Source organism: Bufo bufo, chromosome 4 (assembly GCF_905171765.1).
Source record: "Bufo bufo chromosome 4, aBufBuf1.1, whole genome shotgun sequence".
NCBI classification, from domain to species: domain Eukaryota; kingdom Metazoa; phylum Chordata; class Amphibia; order Anura; family Bufonidae; genus Bufo; species Bufo bufo.
In genome coordinates, this window is record NC_053392.1 from 60,398,654 (window position 1) to 60,419,276 (window position 20,623).

Here is a 20,623-nt window from a genome sequence, read left to right on the forward strand (position 1 = left end):
TTTTTGGATCAACTCCTGCTTTCTGTTAAAAAAAAAAAAAAAAAAACGGCCACAAAAACAGCATGTGTGATTTCCATCCTTGGGCTGGAACGCTTTACTTACTGGGTCACATTGGATCAAACAAGCTCATAAAGTCTACAGTAATTTTGTCTACCCCTGGTCTTCAGGATACAGAATAATTTGGAAAAGATACACATGGAAGTAATAAAACTAATCCAACAACACCAGCAAAAACCTCCTGGTCACCTTGATCTGTGCAGTCTACCTACATTTCCAATCACGATTTGCTAGGCAAATCAGCAAGCAATATCTGTAGAGAAGAATGCTACCATGAAGAGGAGAGAAATGCATGTAAAGAAGGAAGTAAATGATATGCCATTAAAAAGTGAATGGGAGCAGAAAAAGAGCGCCACCCTGGGATAGCGCACGTATCAATTATGAAAAATATGTATGTTGATCAATGGAAAATACACGGTGCAATGACTGACCAATGACCAAAGAAAAGTATCATGAAATTAATACACAGGTGAGTCAAGAGTCAAAAATGAACCCACATGGCAAGAAAAACAGGGTTTGTGTTGCAAGTGCAGCATGAAAAATAAACAACAAACCACAATGAAAACCTGGTATAAAGTAGAACCTGTATCCAAATGCCGTATGGGTGAAAAGAAGAAGGGGACTCACCTGAAAAAGACCGTGTGCTATATCTCCCAGAATGGTGCTACCCCAACGCGCATTTCGGCGTGCCTTCGTCTGGGGTCATTTTTGACTCTTGACTCACCTGTGTATTCATTTCATGATACTTTTCTTTGGTCATTGGTCGGTCATTGCACCGTGTATTTTCCATTGATCAACATACATATTTTTCATAATTGATACGTGCGCTATCCCAGGGTGGCGCTCTTTTTCTGCTCCCATTCACTTTTTAATGGCATATCATTTACTTCCTTCTTTACATGCATTTCTTTTAATCATGTTATAACCAAATAAAATATATTTTTACTTTTTGGTACTATGAGCTCCCTTTTCTTGTCTTTTCGCTTATTTCACTCGGGAGCTAGTACCGAGTTACAACTACGGGTGTCCTTTGTGGCTATATTAGGTGGACACTGTTTTCCATCTTCCATCTGGACACCCTTGGTCTTTTTTGTTTTCCCATGAAGAGGAGAGGTAAAGAAGAGCTAAGACCTTCCCCGCAGATCACTAAATAGGTGCACCACTCTGGGAGCAGTGCAAATGTAAGGTTTCATTTTGTAGAACCGGAATATGAAAGTAATACGTGTAACGGTGAGCAGTGAGGCATATCTAGAATAAGGAAGACGACAAAGGGAAGTGGAAATGGTGAGATGCGAGAGGAAAGGCTGGAGAAATTGGAGAAAGAAATAGAAGAGACAAATAGGGAAGGAGTTGGATCTAGCGGTAGAGGCCACAAAGGGATGGATCAAGGAGAAGAGGCCACAGAGGGATGGATCTAGGAGAAGGGACCACAGAGGGATGGATCTAGGAGAAGGGGCCACAGAGGGATGGATCTAGGAGAAGAGGCCACAGAGGGATGGATCTAGGAGAAGGGGCCACAGAGGGATGGATCTAGGAGAAGGGGCCACAGAGGGATGGATCTAGGAGAAGGGGCCACAGAGGGATGGATCTAGGAGAAGGGGCCACAGAGGGATGGATCTAGGAGAAGGGGCCACAGAGGGATGGATCTAGGAGAAGGGGCCACAGAGGGATGGATCTAGGAGAAGGGGCCACAGAGGGATGGATCTAGGAGAAGTGGCCACAGAGGGATGGATCTAGGAGAAGAGGCCACAGAGGGATGGATCTAGGAGAAGAGGCCAGAGAGGGATGGATCTAGGAGAAGAGGCCAGAGAGGGATGGATCTAGGAGAAGGGGCCAGAGAGGGATGGATCTAGGAGAAGGGGCCAGAGAGGGATGGATCTAGGAGAAGGGGCCACAGAGGGATGGATCTAGGAGAAGTGGCCACAGAGGCACAGGTCAAAGGGAAAAGGCAACTGAGAAACAGGTCTAAAGAAAGAATACAGAGGCAAATGTCTAAAGGATAAGCACAGAGACATAGGTCTAGGGTATAAGTACAGTGGGATAGGTCTAGGGCATAAGGCACAGAGGATTCAGTCTTGGTGCAAGAGTCACAGAGGCTCATGTCTAAGGAATGAGGTGAAGAGGGAGATCTGTAAATAGGTCAAAATTATGAGGCACAGGAATAGATCAGGGAGAAATGGCCAAGAAGTAAGGGTGCTGGGGAAGAGGAGTTGTGGAATAAGTCATAGGCAATAGGATCACATCATGAAGGGCAGAGAGTCAGAAAAGAGATGATATACCAAACAAGGAAAAATAACATTGAGAATGTTCTAGAAAAATGCACAGATACTGAAGATAAAATAACCAATAAAGACCTGCAGTTCTTAAGTGAACTTGATCATACACAACTTACCATATTCAGCGGGTAGAGAATTGAAATCTTTGGATGGGGATGAAGGGAGAGGTCCACATATATTGTCTCGGTCATTTGTACCAGGCTTCAGGACCATCAGGCCCAGAGCTGAGCAGTTGGTATGGGTCTTACATCTCAAAGTACTTGAAGGCACGTCAGAATAAGTACCGTGGGCACATGTCTTACATTTGACATTTTCAGTCTCGCTTCCCTTTTTCCTCACACCCCATCCTATGGGGCACATGGTGTGATTGACACAGGTACCATTGAGGAGGTATGTTGCAGATGGGCATGAGCACTCACGGTCAGACAAGGCAGAACAAGGCATTTTCACCACCATGGGCGGTTCACATGGTGGACTACAATTATGACACCTGTCATTCCCATTCTCGTGTCTTGTGAAGGTGCCATTGGGGCAAGGGCTACACTCTCGAAGGGCAAACTTGGTACAGTGTTTGGACACGTATGTGCCAGCTGGACATTTGTCACATGTTACATTTATCTTCGACACAGGATTGGTATACAAATACTTCCCAGATGGTAGAATGGTCTTTTTATCAGAAAGCACCGACTCAGCTCCCATGGGTTCAAGATGAAAAAGCAGAATCTGAAAGGAAAAGGAGAAGAAAAATGTTTCAGTATATGGGAATACCGAGCTGACCGAAACGTACAAAAGATTTCTTACTTTATAAGTAATGAGTCCATCAAAATTAATTGATAACATCAACTAGTAAAGCCTTGGGCTAAGTATACAGTCTGTTTAAAAAAAAAAAAAACATCACTTGTAACACTTAAAGGGATTGTCCCATGAAAAATATTCTTAATTTTTCAAACCAGCACCTGTATCCAAATATTTTTATAGATGCATGTAATTAACAATTTAGTATTGCCACCAATTTATTTAATAAAATGTATCTACATATAGTGCCACCTGCTGTTTGTTCTTCTTCTTACTTCTGTCCACTTAAGTGAGGTGGTCGCACATGCTCAGTCCCATCCTTGAACTGCCACCTGTTTGAAGCCGTGACAGTTACATAGATAGAGCTGCAGCTGAAAGGACACATACCATGAGCTGTGACAGGGAGAGAGCTGCAGCAAAAATGTGGAGATATCTGGATCCATGTGAGGGCTGGTTCTAGCTTTGTTAGAAAGGGATTGTTGTGTACTATATGATGCACAATTTCAATTTTTTTTTATTATTTACGGGATAATCCCTTTAAAGGGGTAATCTAACCCTAGACGTTCCCAGTGCATCTGTAGGGTCTTAGAGGGTGGGACCCTACCTATTTAGAGACTGGTGTCCTGTGACTGTTCTGCATTAAAAAGATGATGCCCGATTTAATTTTTTGAGGCCCATTTTTCTCTATTCTACCAAAGGACCTCTCATAATTGAGAAGATCAAAACTAGTATATCAGGAACCGGAAAGATTTGGGTATCCCTTTATCTAGGGGATCTGGATATCTATTCTCCTGGTAGGTGACACCAGTGACACGCCCGGCTGTGACGCAACGGTGCACTTCCTGTTTTTTTAGCTTCTGTTAAGCCGATGGGTATTTCATTGGCAGTGATGGAAGAGGCAAATAAATCATGAGATACAACTGGTTTAGCTTATGATTAAAGCTTGTGAATAAGTCGACAGATTTTCCATAAACACACGTTGTCACCGGCTTTTTGCGTCGTAGCCTACTGTTTCCTGCCAGGAGCAGTGATAACCCCACGAATTACAGGAACACTGTGAATGAGTAACGAGATGCATTCCTGAAGGATGACTTCACCTTATGTGAAAATAAGACAGGAATTCTCCGTAATAAGGTCCACAGCTACTGGAAGGTCTTCCTTGACTGAGAAGTCCTTAAAGGGGTTGTCTGAGCTAAAGAACTCCATCTCTATTGAACTGCCAGAAGAGGATGAACACTGTGCTCTTCTATCTCTGGCATTCCCTAGTCCTCATGGGATCCCTGTTCCAGTGATCAGTGGAGGTCCCAGCAGTCGGACCGGACATGTTATAATCAAAATACCTCTTTAAAGTAAAAACGGCTAAATGGAAGGGAAGAAGTTAAAATAAAACGGGCTATATTTAACAGACTCTCACTGCTCTGATCTACCCAACCGCTGAAGCCACAGTGTCATCTTTTTGGCTGCACATGGCAGCTGCAGCCAATCACTGGCCTCAGAGACATAGGGCACAAGACAACTGAGGCTGCAGTGGTCATGTGTGGTATAAAGGAACATCACTTAGGCCTCTTTCACACGGGCGTTGCGGAAAAATGTGGGGGTGCGTTGCGGGAACGCCAGCGATTTTTCCGCGCGAGTGCAAAACATTGTAATGCGTTTTGCACTCGCGTGAGAAAAAACGCGCGTGTTTGGGATCGGTGTTCTGTAAATAGTATTATTTTCCCTTATAACATGGTTATAAGGGAAAATAATAGCATTCTGAATACAGAATGCATAGTAAAACAGCGCTGGAGGGGTTAAAAAAATAATAAAAAATCATTTAACTCACCTTAATCCACTTGCTCGCGTAGCCGGCATCTCCGTCTGTCTCTTTTACTGTATAGGACCTGTGGTGAGCATTAACTATAGTTCAGAGACCTGGGATGACGTCACTCCGGTCATCACATGGTACGTCACATGATCTTTTACCATGGTGAATCACCATGGTAAAGACCCAGTACCGACATGGCCTCTCTTATGGTGAGTAAAGAAGATGAGAGAAGCTGCTGAACTCTTGATCTGATTAGTAAAGCTTTTTGCAGGGGTAGGAGGCACTTCTGAGAACTGGAGTCCAAAATCATTCCTAGGAAACTGCATCTCTGGCTTGGGCACAGACTGGATTTTTCTAGGTTTATCTCCCATCCCAGCTTCTCTAGAACCTCCCTGAACCAGGCAATCTGATCCTGAAGAATCGGACCTGACTGGGCCACCAGCAGAAAATCGTCCAGGTATGGTATAATGATGATCTCCTTCTCCCTGATGTGGGCCATCATCTCCAAAATAAATCTTTGTGAACACCCTCGGAGCTTGAGCGAGGCCGAAGGGTAACGCCTGGAATTGAAGATGCAGAATCTGTCTCTAACTGGACTGCTACCCTCAGAAACCTCTGGTGGCTGGGATGAATGGGGACATGATAATACACATCCCTCAGGTCTACTGTGGCCATAAAGCAATCCGGGAACAGATTGTACGCTGCAGACCTGATGGACTCTATACGAAATTTCTCGTACTGCAGGAATTGGTTCAAACACTTCAAGTTTATTATAGTCCAAAACGAGACATTGTTTTTTGACCAGAAAAAGAGTTCAATAAAACCCCTCCGTCAATTCCTGCTCTGGGACTTTTACCAAGATGATGGCAGTCTGTCTTGCGGGATCTGTACGGAAATCTGAAATGACAAAATCTCCCTAATGGGAGATTCTGAAAAATTAGCTTTAGGCCTTCCCCCCCATCACAGAATTTATCCAGGGGCTGTTGGAGATCTTCTGCCACTGAGGAGCAAAAAAAAGAGACAGACGACCCCCAACAGGCACTCTGGCGTCATTGGGACTGCTTTTTTGAGGCATCTGACCCAGAAAAAAGAAATACTTTAAGCAGAATGCACACGGCCGTGAGCGGTCTGGATTCCTGCTGAGAGCAGGAGCGCACGGCGTCCTTGGTTGCTATGACGCCATGCGCTTCATGCCGCCGCTGCATTACAGTAATACACTCGTATAGAGTATATGTGGGCGGGGTGTTTTAAAGCTTTGGATAACCCCTATAACAAACTAGGGTTGGGAAACTGTCCCTAAGGTCATGTGTGAGGAAAAAACAACCACCAGGTCATTTGTCTTGTGAGGCACAACCCAACACCATAATTGGAGGCCCATTTTAATCTTTTCTATTAGAACCCTTCATTTAGGAAATGGTGCATTATATAGACTCAAGTAAACGGTGGAACATCCTGATAAGCTTTCCAACTGTTTCTAACAGCAAACAGCAGAACTGTGAACGCTGCTCTGAAGTATAAATAACCAATATAATTATAACTGGAGTATGGGGATCATTACATGATACAAGTCTGTGCCTCAATGTTTTTGAAGTAAAGACCAATTCCAGAAGGTCCAAGAGCCTGCAATCACAGAAGCAGCATTGCCGAAAGACCCATTATATTTTATCTATATATAGCAACTATACCGCCATACTATTTTATCTGTCTCCTGTAGTAGTTTCATACATCACACCAAGCAGTTCCCGATCAGGATGGAGCCTCCAGCAACCAGTCACACAAGGTCTAGTAGTGAAGACACATGGCAAACAAAGGTTTAGCTTTGGCAGCAAAACGAGAACATATAGTAACGGACGAAAAGGCAGAAAAAAAAGTAGTATGCTAAAATAACAACCCTCATCTACCACATCCTGTCACCAGTACACAAACCTCTTAAAGAGGATGGGGGAGGAGGGGGTTGACAAGAAAAGATTGGGGAACTGAGAGGAGACTTGACAAGTTGTGGATGCGGAGAAATCAGAAAAAATCTGGTTGATACCATGGAGAGCAAATAACAAACACTAGGCGTGGAGTCATAACAGGACTATAAAAGCCTGAAACATCGTACCTGTAAACGGCTCGTAAAGTGACTCTTCCTGTTAAATATATACTAGATGCAATTCATGCCAACATTTTCTATCCAGTGGGCCCCAAATTTACGGTAGTTGAAGTCGTCACATCAACAATTGGTGAGGCCAATAAAAGTAGTTTCCTGGTAAAGGATTCAAAAGTCCAGAGCCCCAATGCAAAATGTGTACCATGGACCACCACCTTGATGGACCCTTGGCAGTTGACGTAAATCTGGTCATATGACAAGGACAGGAAAGAAAGCGGGCAATGGTCTTCAACACTGGAGCTCTGCCCCATCAAATATGTAGGTCCCAATTTGGTAGTGCCAAAGTCACTTCATCATTAGACTGCATGGAGCTTACAGAAAGATGATTTTCCTAAACTGTAGGTTTTATGAACTTTCGTTGAGAGGTGGTCTTGAATGGTTATCTTCAGCACCAACCCCCGTTTTTTCTGTGTGTAGGTTGAGGGTCTAATTTCTGAGACCCCCTTTTGATGCGACTCTTGTGACAGGTCTTGTCGACATTGGGGGCAGAATTGAAACCCTCTAGAGAGGTCATCTAAACCACTCGTCCAGTACAGCTCCCAATATTAAGGGTCCTCATGGACAGCTACTTACATCAATAGATGCCTTGAAAGGGGTTATCTCACTTCAGCAAGTGGTATTTATCATGTAGATAAAGTTAATACCAGGCACTTACTAATATATTATTATCCATATTGCTTCCCTTGTTGGCTGGATTCATTTTTCCATCAAAATTATACACTGCTCGTTTCCATGGTCACGACCACCCTGAGATCCATCAGTGGAGCTCGTGCTTGCACATTATAGGGAAAAGCACTAGCCTATGTACGCCATCACGGTCCCAGCCACGAGAGAGGCCAGTGATTTTTCCTATAGTGTGCAAGCACGACCACCACTGATGGATTGCAGGGTGGTCTGTAACCATAGAAACGAGAAGTGAAACTTGTGATGGAAAAATGAATCCGGCCAGCAAAGGAGGCAATAATAAAACATTAGTAAGTGGCTTGTATTAACCTTCTCTATATGATAAATGCCACTTGCTGAAGTGAGAAAAACCCCTTTAAATATACAGCACGAAACCATACGGCAAACCAAGGTTCATGGAAGTTGGTGTACATCAGGAAGCGTCTGAAAACCAGTGCCCCCGTGTGAACTCCTTGGGAGAAAATCCATCACAGCACTTTCACGAGGTCCAGACGTTAATTCTGCAGTTCATGCGCTGCAGTCATCACGAGCACCGACTCATGGTTCCTTTTTCATCGTGACCACAAACATCAGTGGAGACACCGCCCTGGCACAGAAGGATTTTTTTAATCTTAGAGAAAGTCATTGCAGCAGACATGAGAAAGTGCCCCTGTCCCTCTGGCGACGCTTACTGGCCAAGTCTATCGGGAGCAGACAGGACTCATACTGGCCCCCAAACCACAAATTCATATAGAAGATCGTACACCCGGAGCAGGCATGAGGTTTAAAAAGCTGCAGCCACAGAAAACACAATGAATACGGTATGATGTGGTCTCTTACTCCACACCCAGAGCTGTATCAAAAAAAGAAATGATCTTTTTCGCGAAATCAAACTCTTCATCTAGAAAGCCCTTTATTACCAAAATATCAGAATCTGGGATTAGTTTACCAAACAGCAAATACTGTGGTTTTTCTATTCCTCTGTTATTCTTCCTGGAAATGTATGAATAAACTGACAACTGGGCGTTACCATTTTCTTTCTTTGATGGGCAGTGTAGGGACATGGTCCAGCCAGTCCCCATAGCGCCCAACAGAGACACACCATATTAACCATTTCGCCCTAAACAAATTTAGATGGGGTTCACAATCCAGCTGCTGCAGGGGTGGTCGCCCAGCTTTCCTGGACCCCTGAACGACCGACCTACCGAGGTACACACTGAAATGAGGGAGAAGATATGAGTGCATTTACCGCTCAGGAGTCTGGGAAAGCAGGGGGGAGTGCTCCAGAGCCTACGATGGCGGGTTGGATTATCTCTCTTCCTTAGGCCTCATGCACACAACCATATTTTCAGTCCGTATTTGATCGGCATTTTTGGTGGATTGGATGCGGACCCATTCATTTCAATGGGGCTTCATTACGCAGCCCGGCAAAAAAATAAGAAAAACAATTGGAAAGTCCTATTCTTGTACGTTTAGCGGAGAAGAATAGACATTTCTCTCATAGGGAAGGACGTACCAATCCGCAAAGTGCTGAGCGCACCGGCGGATCCACAAAACTGATATGGTCATCTGCATGAACCCTCAGATTATTTGGTTGCCACCCGCTGACTTGTTTCCCAGCGTCCTGTAATAACCGCGTTAATTTTATGATGCAAAAATTTTTTTTAAAGCAGTATGTACGACCATCACTGCAACGAGACGTGGGACATCCGCTGGCTTGTGACATCCGCTTCCAGCATGGCAAGGTTCATACGCCAACAAGTAGCCAGAAATATATGGCAGTCATTACCCGGAAGCGTCAAAACACCTTTTCCACCCAGTTGGGTTCATCAATAACACAGAATGCAAATAAATATGTAGGCATCAGAGCGATGGGCAACGTAGCTCACGTGAATGAGCATATCCTGGATTTTTGCTGGAAATATTGAAAAATTTACTTGAGACAATGAGAGATGACAGGTCCCACTGGTTAGAGGGCCTCTCCAATCCACTTGTCAAGTGTCTACATTCTCTTTTGTATTCTCCCAGAGGCAATCATTTAATCTCCTTTTCTCTGATCACACCAGAACTACAATGGTCCCTCCGGGTTTCGGTCAACTTTCTGGTATCTTCATCAAGAACAGAACAACCTCCAAAAAAATTCTTGTTATCAGAAACACTGGAGCCTAATGGATTCCAATAAAGTCCCTGAGGTTGGTCAGAGTCCATTTGGATCCATTAGTAAAGCGATTAGTCATGATGCGAGTGGAAACAGATCCAATGAGAACAAAAGGTCTGGAGAAAGCGTCATGACGAGCAGCTGTGCTCATCTCTTTCTGTAACTCCAAGATGCACAACTACTTAGCCTTTTATTCTCCACCTGAATGTGGCAGCCGTCCCACCGGCAGGGACCCTTATTCTTCAGAAAGGAGCAAATCCCAGAGGTAGGATCTACATCCAGACCTATGTGGAAAATCCTATAAATGTCCAAGTTAGAAATATCCCTTAAGGCCACAATTGTTTGTCTGGACGACGATACTTTAAAGGGGTTTTCGAAGTGTTTTTTTTTAGTGATGACCTAAGCAGCGGCGATTGCAGTAGGTCATCAGTGAAAAACACTTAGAAAACCCCCAATAAAAGGTATCTTCTTGGACATATCGTGGGTGGTCTTCACCCAAAATAGGTTATAATGGAAACACATTTGTCTCCAGGGACTGTTTTAGGAAATCATCTTTAGCTTTTTTTTTTTTGCTTGTGTTCTGCCTTTGGCATTGAAGAATCTCTCATTTGGGATGGATGTGAAAAGTGAATTTGGATTAGCACCAGGTCCCAAAAATCATACAATTCATTCTTTGGGATAGGTCCATGCTCCACTCTTGGGCTGTACGATGCTACATGAGAGAGGGGCAGCTACACACTTACGGTTCTAGGAATCATAGCACTGGGGCATCATCACATTTAGGTTAGAACAGTATTTGGTCATAAACTGAGATCTGGTAGCTACATCCTCACTTCTTCAGCCCAGTAAACCACCTATCCACATCTGTATTTCCACAGGTAATGAGAATGACTCTCAGTGGACAACTCGTCATCAGTAGAATAATTATCTCCTTTACAGCTTATGTTCAATATCAGAATATGATCCAAGGATTTGTGAAATCTGCTTTAGAATGACACCTAGATGATGCACATCTGTCCAAGGTCAAAAACTATCCACCAAGTTCCACAAGCCTGAGTAGAAGATGGTCACTTTTTCAAAGGGAACTTCGCCCTATGATCGTTTGGAGAATTTGTGGCCTCGCTGACGTACGCTGAACCTCGTCTATCGGGTACAGGACAGCCAGTCTGTGCAAATGATTGCTTCTCCAGACATAAATCCACATCTATTATCCGGGCAGCAGAGCCGACTACAGAGCTGGAAGCACTGGTCATCTACAATGTGGGTCTGATGGTGTCTTGTCATGACCTTATGTGAACTGACCAGTGCATGTGAGGGAGATAGACTCCCCTAGTCTACAACCATGAACAAACATGTGTGTGTATCTATACAAATGCTGTACAGGCCTAATGGAGTGCACATACATCATTATATACACACACACACATATATATATATATATATATACACACACACACACACACACACACACACACACACACACAGAGGTCGCACTATGTTTTTGCAGAAGAGTAAAAATACTCCTCTGACCATTTTTGAGGAGTATTTTTACCCGAGGAGGAGTACGAAAGTTGCGGTAATTCAGATACATAATACGTAGGCCTACACATGCTCACACCTGCGTTTGGAGACGCTGTTGCAGATTCTGTCTAAAGACTTGACAAAAAAGCCTTATATGCAGCACTTTTGTGTCCGGTAAAAAGACAGATCCCGAACGGGAACTGAACGGATCCCATCATAGTCAGTGGAGTAGTCTGTACATCTTCTTACCTGTGGGGTGACAGGAGGAGGGGGTTGCAGCGTCACTAGTGGGGCAATAGGAGAAGGGGGGCGGGGTTCTTTTAGATTTTGTGTCTCCCCTTCTTATATTTCTGCAGGTCATGTCCACATAATAACTATTCTGCACACCTAGAGACTACGCTCCTCATTATCCTGAAGCCGGAGGGGGGGGGGGTGCTAGTAATGGGGTAATAGCAAGGTGGTCAGAACAACAACTCTACCACCCCCCTTCACCCGGTGGCAGGGGGAAACACATGGCTGGGGGCAGCTCTTCTCTCAGTCCGGGGACCAGTCACATAAGTCCACGGCTCCTTACCTCTCCAGCAGCCCTGTCATGTTTCCCGGGGTCCTCGGGCAGCGCGCCCCGCTCTCCTTGCAACAACCACCCCAGGAGCCGCCCCCTCCTCCTTCCAGCTCCCGCCGACTTCCCCTGCTGCAGGACCTGTATCGCTCCGGCGCGCGCCTATACCAACCGATAACAAAGCTCCTTGCTGTAAGGAGCTTTGCTATTGGTTATTTCCGGCACAGGCAGCATCGCTGCGCTGCCCGCGCCGTTCACAGCGCTGATGAATGTGGGGGGGGGGAAGTCTAAAGGCTCATGCACACGACAGTATATGGCTTTTTCAGTGTTTTGCGGTCCGTTTTTCACGGATCCGTTGTTCCGTTTCCTTTCCGTTTTTCCGTATGCCATATACAATATACAGTAATTACATAGAAAAAATTGGGCTGGGCATAACATTTTCAATAGATGGTTCAGCAAAAACGGAACAGATACGGAAGACATACGGATGCATTTCCGTATAATATATATATATATACACACACACACACACACACACACACACACGTACATTTATACACATATTTCTAAAAATTAAGCTGTTAGGTGCCCCAAATAAGAAAAAAAAAATAAGCAGACGTGAACATCAAAATACTGCATATGAATTTAGTTCCCATCTTTATCATTTCAGTCTATAAAACAATTTCCTGCCTCCTGAGTTCTGATGGGGACGGCATGGAGACGCTGAAGCAGAAAAGACACTCCCGATGAACCAGACGAAAGCTGAGAGAAGGCATTGGCGGTACTGCAAGCGCCGATGACTTCTCAAACAGCTGATCGGCGGGGGTCCCGGGTGTCGGACCCCCACTGATCAGCTACGGATGACGTAGGATAGGTCATCAGTATAAAGATCTCGGAAAACCCCTTTAAAGAGTGCTTGCACCAAAAACCCCAGTTGTGTCCTGACTGAGGTGGTGCAGGACATGGAGGTGGCTCTGAGATACCGGTGGCCTGGTGGGGACAGGAAGGTGATCAGGTTATCTTTGTGGCTCTTTTAAGAATGGGACTATGGAAGCGATGATGAGACAGTCCACGTGTCTGCGGGGGAATAAGTATAACTCCCGTCATAACAGCCTCCATTGTCACTAACCAGGAATGCGTGACACAGATCACTGCAGAAGCCGGATATAACCAAGAGGAAAACAAGAGTCCATCCCAACATAAAGTGACACGACTAATACATCTCGTGCAGCAGAGCTGACAATAGCCGACACAGGGCTAGTGTCAATGGCAGGAATCAGAGCCAAGGAGAACCCGGGCTTGTCCCGACAGCAGCATCCACCCACTTCTCCAGCAGAAGCTGCTTAGACTGCAGCACAAATAATGGCGGTCACAGGGCCAAATCTACAGACGAGGAGGATGTGCTGCCCGGAGTGAGCTAGACGAGTGACTCCTCCATGTGTTTTATTCCCTCCATCTACTGATGATGGGCACCCAGAACCAGTACCTATGATGACAGAGCCATTATTACAGACCACGGAAACCCAACCAAAAGTGGTCTCCTGACATGTTAAAAAGTCACCTGCTTGGAATGCCCAAACCCTTACATTGATGCAATCATCTCCAGAAATCGCTGGCGCTTTAGATGGCAGACATTATTTGGCCCCCTGGAAACACAAGCTCAGCTGAGTGTGCATGTGTTCTCCGTATGGAGGTGTAGGTAAGCCATTGGCAGACATCTCTAGAGGCAGCTTTCTTAGGGCTCATGCACACAAACGTATTTTTCTTCCAGTTCCGTTCCTTTAGAGGTCCGTATACGCAACCATTCATTTCAATGGGGCTTGAAAAAAAAAAAAAAAATACGGAAATGACTCAGTGTGCATTCCGTGTGCGTACGTCTGTTCTGCAGAAAAGTAGAACATGTCCTATTATTGTCCGTTTTGCGGACAAGGACAGGGGTTGTTACAATAGATCCGCCCGCAAAAAAAACCCCAAAAAAACTGATGCAACACTGATGTCATCCGTTGTTTGCGGATTTATGTTTTGTGGAGTACAAAATACATACGGTCGTGTGCATGAGCCCTTATGAGAACATAAGGGCTTGTTGAAATCCAACATCAGTTGGACTCCTGGAAACTCTTTTTGGGGGAGTCGCGGGGACCACATACAGATCAGATGGTCGGCAGGTCCTGATTCTTGAAATTAGTGTTGGTCCAAAGTCGTGGACTTCACCGGTTACCACTGCTACATTCATAGGGTTCAAATGAGGCGGACTAGTTTTGGTGAAGAAACGCAGAGAAACCCGCATGGAAATCTATACGGATTTTCGGTTTATAAACCTGCACCCTTGAGCAGGACCGTTACCGTATTGCAGTCCGCAAACCGCGGATCCACAAAATACAGAGACCTTCCGTATGCAATCTGCAATTTTCTTAATCCCATTACTAGAAATGACTATTCTTCTCTGCAATATGGACAAGAATAGGACATGTTCTATAAGTCGCGGGACAGAAACACGAATATGGACGGCACGCCGACCCATAGAAATGAATGGGAAAAAAAAAAAACTTGGACACGGACACAAAATATGGCCATGAGGCCTTGAAAGTTCGGCCACACATACCACTTCCATGGAGGAGGAGAAGACTTCCGTGGACATGGTTCAGTGCACATGGACCACCCTGGCTTTGATTTCCTGTGGTCCCCCAGTAAATTAATTCTAAAATTCAGATTGAGTTTTTCCACACATTCTGAGTCTTCAGAATTTTGTGAGACTCCATTTGGGAAAAATAAAGGAGAGGAGAGAGAGACGAGAGGTTTCCCAGGCAACACTCTATCACTTTCCATTCAGGTAGAATTTATATGGACGCAAACAGAATTGCACCCAATCAAACCCAAAACGAATTTTGAGCGATTCGCTCATCTCCAGCTGTGGACCTTTCTCCTGACACCCTACAACTAGCTTGACTTTACCTCCATTCTCCATGTCCTCTCTAGTCTTGGGTCTGTTCAGATCTTAGTTTCCGCAGATCTTTCTACCCTTTATCTTCACGTTCCGTCTCCACAACGTCAGACAGCGCGATGGAGTTAAGACTGGACTCAACGTCCATTAGATCAATTAATTGCACGAGAGTCGAGATAAGAGACTTCAAGACAACGTTGTCTATGATGTGGCTTTACTAGAAGTCACAAGGGGGGGGGGGGGGAATCAAGCACAACCACAACGGGATTGAGAGGCATCTAGCTGGATTATCCTCCCGTGTCCCATGGACAGGAGCCACATACCAATGGTGAGACAGTGCCAACCGGACACAATAGGCCAAGTGCTGGCTGAAAAATCCACAGGAACGGCCATCAGTATAAAGGGTCCATTCACACGTCCGTAATTTGGGTCGTCATTCATTCCGCAATTTGCAGACCCATTCACTTTCAATGGGGCTGGAACGGATGCAAATCCACATTTCCTGGATCTGCATCTTCGGGATCCGCATCAGTTTTTTCGGGATCCGCAATTTCGTTCCTGGAAAAAATAGAACATGTCCTATTCTTGTCCGCAATTGCAAATGTACGGCATTTTCTTTTTGTGTGTGTTTTTTTTTTTTTTTTTTACTGTCCATATGCAGATTCATTTCCATGGGTCCACAAAAAAATAAAAATAAAAATTTCCGTATGTCTGCTCCGCAAAAAAAAAAAAAAAATAGAACATGTCCTATTATTGGCCACATTACAGACAAGGATAGGACTGTTCTATTAGGGGTGGATGTTCCTTTCAGCAAAAGAAGGAATGCACACAGACGTCATCCGTATTTTTTGCAGACCGCATAATACATACGGTCGTGTGCATGAGCCCTTCAAGGAGTGGTCAATCCCTTGAAGATACTTTGCAATTAGATATGTTCTCGAGCAGCCTACATGTGATCTGACATAGAAGGAGCACACAATATGTTGGTGAGGTAACTTCCATCTTGGCGTCGGCTTCTGTTCTACCACAGGACACCTCTGCGGATTATCACACTGACTATAGGGATTAGCCGCCTGTTATAGGATTACAATAAGCCATAAACAATATTTTGGGCTCTGTGCTGTTTACGGACACGAAAGGTGCACAAAGGAGAGAAGGTGACGGAGACCTTTCTGTGACTTCTACGCGTCTGCCCACACAACGTACCACGACTTAATGGCTCTGTGCTGCACTGTGTGAACAGGAGGTTTATAAAGCGCGTGTCCACCAAGGTATCTTATAGAATTAAAAAGGGTGTCCCCACTTCAGACATTTCTGGCATATCCACAGAATAGGTCACAAACCTATGACAGATGAGGGTCTCAACTCTGGGACCTGAACTTATCTCCAGAAAAGGGGGGGGGGGGGGGGGGGGGCGGGGCGCGCTGATCCTGAGTTACATCCTGTATTACACTCCAGAGCTGCACTCACTATTCTGCTGGTGGATTCACTGTGTACATACATTACATTACTTATCCTGTACTGATCCTGAGTTACATCTTATATTATACTCCAGAGCTGTACTCTCTATTCTGCTGGTGCAGTCACTGTGTACATACATTACTTATCCTGTACTGATCCTGAGCTACATCCTGTATTATACTCCAGAGCTGCACTCACTTTTCTGCTGGTGCAGTCACTGTGTACATACATTACTTATCCTGTACTGATCCTGAGCTACATCCTGTATTATACTCCAGAGCTGCACTCACTATTCTTCAGACTGGCTCAATGTCTACACATCACTTGCTGTAAGGCCTTTCTGCAGTGCGCTCCATACACCATACCCTGTAATGTAATCTGATAATGGCGCCTTGTAATAGGGGCGGGGCTAAGCGGTTAGGTCTGAGTCTGACAACAAGCTTGTTGATTGTTTCCAACAGCAACCTTTCAACAGCTTAAACTTTCTCACGCCGAGATTTGGAGAATCTATTAGCCGCCCGTGTACCATAAAATCAAAACTATGCCAGCTACGAGCATTTCCTGGCGCAAAGGATAGTAAATCTGCCGGCCAGGGCTGGTTCTGCCCCCTCCTGCTATCATCACTTTTTTTTAAAGGCCGAGAAGTATAAAAAGTTGAAAATTTATGGTATGAACACGCACGAGCACCATCCATTTTACACAAGCCCCTCCCATTTTAACCAAGGATGGCCTAAATTTGCAGGCGCTGCCTCTGGAAATCGGGGGCAGTCCCTGCAGATCTGGAACCGTTGGGAACCATGAAAACGATTGCTAAATCTGCCCGATTGGGTTTCAGTCCATATTTATAGAATACAGGGACACCCCTTTAATGGTGGGGCCTGTTAGTGGTCAATAGCGGAGTGCGCTCGTCTTGAGGGCCGTTACATAGCCCAGCTGGCCGCGCCCCCTGTGGTTCAAGCTGTTGCGAGACTACAACTCCCAGCATGCCCCAAGAGCCTACGGCTGGATACCAGAGAGAAGGACAGCCAGTGCTAATAATGCATGGGGGCAACTCATAATGGCAATATGTCTGTTGCCCATGGCAACCAATCATAGCGCAGCTTTCATTTCTTACAGTGCTGTGCAAAAATGAAAGCTGCCCGGTGATTGGCCAATAGCAGTTTTTTCTTTCAGTGTTCATCTGCCCATATGTCAGTGTTGCCAATAGCAACCAGTCACATTACAGCTGACATTTACGTAAAAATAAAAGCTGGAATCTTATTGGCTGCCATCTCTAACGTGGATTCTTTACAGTAAGAGTGGAGGAGCGATTGTCATCTTTGTGGTTGGGGAGGGTAAAGCTGTTTAGTTTACAAGAAAATCACCCAAAACAGATACGCCACCGGAGCCAGTTGCCATGATTTCACCCAAACTTAAAAACTAAACCTGCACTTAAAAGGGGTCGGGGGGGGGGGGGGGGAAACTCACGGATAAATCCACAGCGTATTCCGCAGCAGAAACCGCAGCAATTTTTGCCGCCATCTGTCCATACAACGCAGCGAGAAGGGACATGCTGCAGCTTTAAAACCGCCAGCCCACTAAATGCAGTGCCGCCGCCCTTTGAAAACAATGGGAGGCAAATTTTCCGAACTGGAGAAAAAGCAAAGTCTGCAAAAGATTTGGGAAATCTCATTCACTCCGACACTGCGGTTTATCTGCACGAAAACTTTTGCAGGTAGTCCAAGGGTCTGTTCACGCTCCGGATTTTAAATAAAAAGTGTGTTTTTTGGCACATTTTTCAGCTTCCAATTCATTTCAATGGGAGAAAAAGCGTGGATTTAATAAAAAAAAAGCAAGTTCCGCCTCCCAAAGAAATGAATGGGAGAATTTTTAACGGCTTTTTTTTGGTGGCGCAGAAAACACATGAAAAACAGCGCCAAAAACCGTTGTGTGTTTATTTAAAAATCCCAAAATGCCAGCCTTGTCTATGGGGCAAAATACCAGAAGATGAGGAAAGAAACAAAAAACAAACAATGCAACACCCAGAACACGCCCCGATTGCAGAAGAAAACACCCTTGACCCAAAAACAGGCGAGTAATGATTGTCTATTACTTTCAACATACTCTGGACCTTTTTTTTTTTTTTTTTTTTTTAAGTTCTCCCCCTAAAAAAAACAAAAAAAAAACCTTTAACTCCCTCTTGACCGGAGCCAGTTACACAGAAAGACAAATACTTAAAGACAATTGCATACAATCGCTCAATGGGCATTTCCCTTTAAAATCATAAAAACCAGCAAGTCACAGTCTTCATATTTTCTCGTGTCTTGGAAAGCTGGGTGACAACCAATACCCATCAGAAGCATAGGTATGAGGATGTGCCATTTAGATTTTCTCTACATATTTAAACCAATATGGGCGCCATGAGAAGACTTGCCACCCAGCTTCCCCAGAGCCTACTGGTGCAGCGACGGATCCGCACCAAACGCAGGTGTGAAAGTGGCCTTATTGTCCTCTCCTGGTTCTGGGGGCCAATAGTAACTGGCACGAGGACATCCAGGCCAATAAACTACAGCGACACCCCGGGCACAGCACCAGCCTGCAAAGATGCAGGACTGCCTGGGATCCCCTGACGCTGCAGAACCTCTTGGAATAAGCACTTACAAAACATCCATCCGAAAGGCTGTCAATTCCTAGAAAATCCCTCACATTGACCAATGCAGAACCTCCTACGACCCACAAACTGCTGCAGAACCTCCTACGACCCACAAACTGCTGCAGAACCTCCTACGACCCACAAACTGCTGCAGAACCTCCTACGACCCACAAACTGCTGCAGAACCTCCTACGACCCACAAACTGCTGCAGAACCTCCTACGACCCACAAACTGCTGCAGAACCTCCTACGACCCACAAACTGCTGCAGAACCTCCTACGACCCACAAACTGCTGCAGAACCTCCTACGACCCACAAACTGCTGCAGAACCTCCAACGACCCACAAACTGCTGCAGAACCTCTAACGACCCACAAACTGCTGCAGAACCTCTAACGACCCACAAACTGCTGCAGAACCTCCTACGACCCACAAACTGCTGCAGAACCTCTTCCCATCCATGTAAACTGCAGCAACACCTGAGACATTCCAGCACATTCCTGGTTCACAAACCCTGCAGAATAAGCCTGGGGCCGTCCACAAAGAGGTTCTGCAGCAGCTTGGGCCCCGCACATTGATAGGTCTGCACCCTGACTGCAGGATCCGGCATGATGAGCAGCTGCAGAGTGGGCAGACGAGGCTGGCACACAATGGGGCGGGTACTCACCACCAGTAGGCAGATGCCAGCAGCAGCAGATGCCCGGGCGCTGATGCCCTTCCTCTCCCAGGTCGCCCCCATGGCCGGTCCCATCAGTGCCGGGGGTTAGCTCATGCTCCGTGCGGGTCTCAGCAGAATCCTGGCCGAGGACAGGAGCTCCAGAGCCCCGGCAGTGCGGGCTGGCTGCGGGAAGGTACGCGGGGCAGGATGGCACACAGGCGGGCGGCCATCGTTGTGCTGGAGCTGCCGATCTCCGAGGACAGCACAGGAATGAGCCGAAAGTGACAGGCAGCCGGGAGCAGGGGCTGGAGGCGCCGCCCACCGTGACGTCACAATGAAACCTGCGCTGACCCCGCCCATGGTCGGAGAGCCGCTGCCTCAGTCAATACAGTCACCTGATGATCTCATCGGCCGGGGATTTTACATTGTCATCGTGCTGACGTCATCTGTAATATCTATGGAAGAAAGGGACTGCACAGGATCTGCACTGTGCATCGCCCACATCCTGCTGGCTTCACAGGTCACCCCCTTTTAACCCTTTAAAGGGTTATTCTTCGTCATACTGATGACCCCCCTCAGGAAAGCTCATCAGTATCTGTAGACCCCCACCTATCAGCTGAGGTGACTACAGCTTACCAGGCGCAGGGTAAGCGTGGCCCTCGCCGGAGTCAGATCACCACCGATCGGATACCGATGACCTATTCTGCGGACAGGTCATCAATATAGAATAGTTCGAAATGCCGGGGCCCCTCATCCAGGTTGTACTTACCCCGGGACCTGCGCCTCTCCTGATGCCTGCAGGGTCGCCAGTGCATCTCCCCGTCGCGCGGATCAAAACGAGCCGTGATGCAAAGTGTAGGGAGTGAGGCACTCCTTTGGCTAGTCACGATGTAGACCAGACCAGCCTGCCACGCCATCTTTTTCCTATATAATATGATATAACG

At 45.9% G+C, this 20,623-nt stretch overlaps 1 protein-coding gene across 1 annotated transcript in view; it reads right to left on the reverse strand.

The window, feature by feature from the left end:
* TNFRSF21 (TNF receptor superfamily member 21) overlaps positions 1 to 19,967 on the reverse strand; it is a 72,015-nt gene extending 52,048 nt beyond the window's left edge. The window contains exons 1-2 of the mRNA XM_040427310.1: positions 19,689 to 19,967; positions 2,450 to 3,056 (exon numbers count right to left, since the gene is read on the reverse strand). Coding sequence (XP_040283244.1) covers positions 2,450 to 3,056; positions 19,689 to 19,772 — 691 coding nt within the window. The 5' untranslated portion in view covers positions 19,773 to 19,967. The remainder of the gene's footprint in view (positions 1 to 2,449; positions 3,057 to 19,688) is intronic.
* Positions 19,968 to 20,623: the final 656 nt, after the last annotated feature.